The sequence below is a fragment of the Saccoglossus kowalevskii genome, chromosome 13, assembly GCF_978046115.1.
Source record: "Saccoglossus kowalevskii chromosome 13, keSacKowa6.1, whole genome shotgun sequence".
Taxonomy (NCBI): domain Eukaryota; kingdom Metazoa; phylum Hemichordata; class Enteropneusta; family Harrimaniidae; genus Saccoglossus; species Saccoglossus kowalevskii.
The window spans coordinates 16,828,369-16,835,748 of record NC_140653.1 but is presented as its reverse complement, the minus strand read 5'-3'; the positions used below and the strand labels follow the sequence as shown (position 1 = coordinate 16,835,748).

The following is a 7,380-nucleotide window of genomic DNA, read 5'->3' as shown; positions in this document are numbered from 1 at the left end:
CTATACATTTTCTAAAAAGCTCACATTTCACACTAACATAGTACATGACTGCTAATTAATCCTTTATTGAAGATTCAAATGAATACTGTAGAGAAATTAAATTGGATACCCCAAATTTTTTCCTTTAAGAAAATAGAGTACCGGGGTAAAACATTAGAAACGCAAGTCACAGTGATTTTGCTTATTTTTTTAATGTCTATCTTTGGGTTTTCACCAAAATGTTATTCGTTTTTACATTCAGGTAGTCAAATCGTTCGAAGTGTAAATTTCACAATAATCGCTGAGACTGTTACCCATTATTATATATTACATGTATCTGAAAAAAAGTAAAGGAATCTGAAAGAGTACTTGCTGAGTAGTACTCGATTGATCATTTTGAAGTCAAAATCAGAACAAAGATACACTGGTACGGTATACACTAATTTGCATATCCATAGATAAAAGGTTTGTACATGATGAAATTTCTTTTGTTTTTTTCTCTCTGCTTGATATATCAGAATATGAAACTGCCAACAAAATAGCATTAGCTACGTTATCAGAGGACTCAATGAGTGAAATAATTCATTATTATTACATTGATTCTGAGAATTATTTAGACAGCGAGATGGCTCAAAACTTCAATTGTATTATAATCTATTAATGCAATGGTGCAGCTACTCTTCAAAAATAAAAGTACTCTCCTTTCATTTCAAAACATAAATTAATTGTGAATAAACAACTTTTCAAACCATGCAATCATGCAAATGAACAAACGAATTGCAAACTGGTAAAGAAATAATCCCATTTTATTTCACCAAACTGTAAATAAGTATTTACTTCAAAAACATGATACAATAAAACTGCATAAGTTAGCATACTGTTATATTTAACATAATATTCATGTACTTTTGAAGATAGTAATTAGAATTGAAAATATACAATAATCACTTTGCTAATTTCATTGTCTAATGTACATACATAACTAATACTTCAAAACACTAGAACTATGACATGTCAACCATAATATTGTACTGCAGCCTGGTCTGTTTAAATCAAAATATGTCATAGATTTCCATTTTATCTACAAATCTATAGAAATATGGAATGCAAATAGTTTATATTTTCAATTATTTGGCTCACAATGCATTTCAGTTTTTACTGAGTATGCTAATTAAAAACAATACCACTATACATGTGAATTCAGCTATAAGGAGTAGGACAAATATTTTTAAATTATTAAAAAAAATTATAATTATCTACCCTCTCCTGTAAAATGGATTGTTCTCTTGCCAACAGCCGTTGCCACCTAATTATAGAATGGAATGCTCCAATTATTAATGACTTTCATCAATAATTACTTCATTTTGTAAAGATCAATGAAGATATCAATATGCCCAGTAATATACATGTATATAGAGCATTATACAGAAGGGGGTAGATTAAAAAAATATATATTGGTATATATATTGTAAATTTTGTTTTAATGAAATATTTTCTTACTCCTTGTGATTCAACTGACTTCTTCACCCAAGGAATGTTGGCGCAAACAATGTAAATCAAAGAAAGCTTAGAAAGAACTCCCGTGTGCTGAGAGTATTATAGACACATTAAAAATTAATTCAAAATTACTTATACTTGAGATATTGATGGAATAGCTGAAAACTAATTATGAAAATAAGGTAACTAATATGAACAGAAATAAGTGTAAAACTAATAAGGTCTGCACAATGTACCAAGTTTCATTGAAATGTAATTAGAACCAAAAGAATATTAATTATTATGCTAATTAGAGAATTAATATGAACAGATTTTAACCCAAAATTAATCAGGCTGTCTATTGTCCTAGAGCATTTATGTACCAAGTTTTATTAAAATGTGATGATCAATACTTGAGATATAAGAATTAATTATGTTAATTAGGTGATTAAGAAGCATAAATATTTACCAAAAACTAATATGGTGTATAGTCTTAGGTTCATTGAAATGTGATGGGTACTCTTTAAAAGTTTCATTGAAATCCAATGAGTGGTTTTTAGACATCAGTGCAACAACCATAGAACAGCAAAAAATTAACTAATTATGCAAATTAGGTAATTAATAGACACAATTATTTATCTCAAAACTAATTAGGTCTCTGCACAGTCCTCAAGTAATTATGTTCCAAGTTTCATTAAAACGTGATCATTACTACTCGAAATGTCAAAAGCTGAAAATTAATTAATTATGCAAATTAGGTAATTAATATGTACTGATATTACCCTAAAAACTCTCAGGTCTGTGCAGTGTCATATGACATCTATGTACCAAGTTTTATTGAAATGTTATGATTAGTACTTGTGATATCAGTGGAAAAGCCGAAAATTGATTAATCATTATGTAAATTAGGTAATTAATAATATTAACAGATTTTTACCCAAAACTAATCAAATCTGCGGATTAGTTCAGAGCATCCATGTGCCAAGTTTCATTGAAATCCAATGAGTGGTTCTTCAAAAATCAGTGGAACAATCATAGAACAGCTTAAAATCAGTTAATTATCATGCAAATTAGGTGATTAATATTCATAGATTTATACCCAAAACTAATCAAATCTGCGTATTGGTTCAGAGCATCCATGTGCCTAGTTTCATCAAAATCCAATGAGTGGTTCTTCAAATATCAGTGGAACAGTCATGGAACAGCTTGAAATCAGTTAATTATCATTCAAATTAGGTAATTAATATTCATAGATTTTTACCCAAAACTAATCAAATCTGCGCACTAGTTCAGAGCATCTATGTACCAAGTTTTATCAAAATCCAATGAGTGGTTCTTCAGATATCAGTGGAACAGTCTTGGAACAGCTAAAAATCAGCTAATTATCATGCAAATTAGGTAATTAATATTCATAGATTTTTACCAAAACCTAATCAACTCTGCGCATTATCCCAGAGCATCTATGTACCAAGTTTCATCAAAATTTGATTAGTGGTTCTTGAGATAACGATGGAACAAAAAAGTGACATACATACATACATACAGACATACAGACAGGGTAACTGCAAAGCGTGCCTAGCACACGGGAGTCAAAAATTAAGCATATAACAGAAATACCACTACGCCAGTATACACTCACATGGACCACTGCTACATGCCCAGTTTCTACGACCATGCTTTGTGATGATCTAAGGATGCTTTACTGAATTCAACAATTCATTTTTACAACAAGCATTTATTGTTTTACAATAAAAGTTACAATACAAAGTGACACAACAAGTTAATTAAATCAAAAACAAAAATTCTAAAAGTTGATTAGAAATCATTATTAAAAAGAAGTTGACATTATTAAAGCATAAGGTTATTGCACAATTTAATTTATTCTACATTGTTAGCTATATAATAATAAAAGTTAACAGCAAATATAAAGTAGGAAATAAAGGTTAGAGATAGTCTATTTTGATTCTATCTGGAAAACAAACAACTAAAACCTAATAATCCTCGATAACAGAGTTTAATATATTTAAAAATAAAGTATATGACACTGTAAAGTAAATTTTGAAAGGAATGTGTTTTACCCCAGAAATTCAGTCTCTGCTGGTACATCTGTTATGCCGTATCGACGTATCTAATCGTAAACCTTATTGCACCTTTACTTACTGAGAACATTGCCAGCAGTATAATATCACTTTAGGCTCCCTATTTTTTCTGGGTCATGTGATGTTGCGTAGACCACATTGCAATTCTAAATCATAGCGAATTGTGGGATAGTTTTAACCAAATGAAACAACTATCAATCACACATCTTGAATTTTCAACAGCCCTCCACTAGCAGGTTGAAGAGAGAGTAATGTTCGAGCTGAACAACATCGTGCAGCCTGACAATGGCAATCACAAAGCAAGCCTCCTTGTTTAGTTTTGCAACCTGATAAAACAACCTGAATGTACTATTATTTTTTTATTGCAATATGGTCTATAGTGTGGGGACATATTTATATTTTTTACATTGCCATTTTATGAGCACAAGGCTAAAAAAAAATTGTTTTTCCCTCGGTCTAACCCATCAGTAAATAACTGTCAGCCTTTATATAACTTCTGAATTTCCATTTTTGTGATGTATGAATTAAAAGTTCATAGTTTAGTGTCTATTGCCAATTTACATTAGTATTCAATATGCAGTTAATGACAGTGTTATCTAAAACCTAAAAATGAAATTTGCATCACAACAATCTTCAGAATATATTAATTGTAAACATCAATCATTTATTAAAATATAATATTTTCAACTTTCTCCAACCACTGCTTCATTAATATATTGATGGTCTATATTGGCTATGAAAAAAACAAATGTTTGTGGTCAATTTTTCCTCAAATCGACCGTACATACACCTTTTGACTTTGATTTTAAATTAATGATTTTTTGTGAAAACTTAATTTGTGGTTAATTTTTTCCTCAAATCAATCATACATATACCTTTTGATTTTTATTCTAAATTATGATTTTTTTTGAAAACTTAATTTTCTTCATTTTTTAAAAATTCTGACGAAGAAGAAAAGCTGTGACACGCAAGTTTTCAAAGATATGCCTGGTTACCAGAGACATGAATATTTTTTGCAGGGCTGTAATATAGGTTCCCTACAAGTCTCAGTTTCAGACCACTAACTCTCAGTTTTAATCAAATTTGTAGTCATTTTATAGATTTTGTTTTGCAATTTGCAAATCGGTGAGGTATCCAACTAATATATACACCAGAATACTTTATTTTCGCTTGGAATTTATTTTCGCTGAAAGGATGATTCCGTGAAAATAAAATCCAGCAAATATACTTATTTTCCTATATTTCATATTAAACTCATCAAAAATCAGTGAAAATAAATTCCATACAAAACGCCCAAAAAGCCTTTTCAGCGAAAATTAATTCCAGCGAAAATAAAGTATTCAACAGTATGTCAAAATAAATGCAAATCTGATAACATAATAGCAGAACAGCTGATCATATTATATTAGAGCAGCACTGTCATCTGTGCATCTGGAGATCGAACTCACAAAAAAACAAATGTTCACATATTCATAGCAACCAGTCATGTTTCAAGCCCTATTGTGTACTTACAGCTTTTCCTAAAAAGTATGCGTCTTGGTCCGCCTTATGTTTTTGGGATGATAAAGTAACGATCATGAGCAATGTTTAGATCTATTGTGTTTAAATGAACTTCATATACCCGGTAGCATGGTAGTGCCTAAAATTGATGTACCGGTAGGTGAAAAACAACCAGGAGAAAAATAGAACAATACTAGAAGAGTAGAATCCGCAATTCTGAAAACATTGCCACTTTAAGAGAACAATGAATTCAGTGACTGTAATTAGGTACCTGGGTACATGTTTACTACTTTGATTCTCGCTTGTTGCATGTTTATAATGTGCGTATAATTACAAAATGCGCCTACCAATATATATTACAAATGTTAAATTTATAAATGATTAAGTGCTCTACTTTCTGCATGTGTTAATGAACCTTTTGAATTCCTGTTCATCATGTGCTTACAATATCCTTTGAAGGCCTGTTAATGAACTGTGTAAAATAGTACTATGAAAATAAAGTTTTGAAGTAGCTCAGCCTCTGCGTTCTTCAATGGCTATGGTTTAGAACAACCTGCACAGTCTATATATGGAACTTCACAAGTCTGGAAATAAGCAGAAACAAATGAAGACATCAGGTTGGTTTAATACTTCAAGGACAGAATAATCGTATCCTTATTTGGATATTGATTCAGAAAAAGAAAATTACATATAAAGATGAAAAACTGAGGAAGTAACAAAATGGAAGCTCTAAAAGAATAATAAAAATTAAATAAAAAAAAGAAATAGTTTATACCATATTTGTTCTTTTATTAGCATATACATGTGTTAATGTTCTAAAAAATCATAGTGAATTTACAATATATGTAACCCTTCGTTAACATAAGCTTCTATTGAATACCTGTTTCTAATAAAGCAAATACAATACACCTTTCCCATAGCATGTACTCTTAAGTAACACAGAACCTTTGTGACATAAATGCCATAAATGCTAGTTTACCCACTAGGATTCAGTTTACACACTAGGATTCAGTTTACATACTAGAATTCAGTTTACACACTAGGATTCAGTTTACCCACTAGGATTCAGTTTACCCACTAGGATTCAGTTTACATAATAGGATTCAGTTTACATAATAGGATTCAGTTTACCCACCAGGATTCAGTTTACCCACCAAGATTCAGTTTACACACTAGGATTCAGTTTACACACTAGGATTCAGTTTACACACTAGGATTCAGTTTACACACTAGGATTCAGTTTAAAAACTAGGATTCAGTTTAAAAACTAGGATTCAGTTTACCCACCAGGATTCAGTTTACACACTGGAATTCAGTTTACACACTAGAAGTCAGTTTACACACTAGAATTCAGTTTACACACTAGAATTCAGTTTACACACTAGAATTCAGTTTACACACTAGAATTCAGTTTACCTACTAGGATTCAGTTTACCCACTAGGATTCAGTTTACACACTGGTATTTAGTTTACCTACTAGGATTCAGTTTACCCACTAGGATTCAGTTTACACACTAAGATTCAGTTTACATACTAGGATTCAGTTTACCTACTAGGATTCAGTTTACACACTAGGATTCAGTTTACATACTAGAATTGAGTTTACAGTAGAATTGAGTTTACAGTAGAATTGAGTTTACACACTGGAATTGAGTTTACACACTAGGATTCAGTTTACCCACCAGGATTCAGTTTATATACCCACTAGAATTTAGTTTACATACTAGAATTCAGTTTACACACTGGGATTCAGTTTACACACTGGGATTCAGTTTACACACTGGGATTCAGTTTACACACTGGGATTCAGTTTACACACTAGGATTTAGTTTACACACTAGAATTCAGTTTACACACTAGAATTCAGTTTACACACTAGGATTCAGTTTACCCACTAGGATTCAGTTTACACACTGGGATTCAGTTTACATACTAGAATTCAGTTTACACACTGGGATTCAGTTTACACACTGGGATTTAGTTTACACACTAGAATTCAGTTTACACACTAGGATTCAGTTTACATAGTAGAATTCAGTTTACACACTAGGATTCAGTTTACCCACTAGGATTCAGTTTACCCACTAGGATTCAGTTTACACACTAGGATTCAGTTTACACACTAGGATTCAGTTTACACACTGAGATTCAGTTTACACACTAGGATTCAGTTTACATAGTAGAATTCAGTTTACACACTAGGATTCAGTTTACACACTGGGATTTAGTTTACAAACAAGGATTCAGTTTACACACTGGGATTCAGTTTACACACTAGAATTCAGTTTACACACTGAGATTCAGTTTACACACTGCGATTCAGTTT

The 7,380-nt window shown here is 31.2% G+C and overlaps 1 protein-coding gene across 1 annotated transcript in view; it reads right to left on the bottom strand.

Moving 5' to 3' along the window:
• Positions 1–767: 767 nt before the first annotated feature.
• Positions 768–7,380, bottom strand: part of LOC102809636 (semaphorin-2A-like) — a 66,167-nt gene continuing 59,554 nt past the window's right edge. Inside the window, exon 18 of the mRNA XM_085507331.1 lies at positions 768–5,638. Coding sequence (XP_085363457.1) covers positions 5,591–5,638 — 48 coding nt within the window. The 3' untranslated portion in view covers positions 768–5,590. The remainder of the gene's footprint in view (positions 5,639–7,380) is intronic.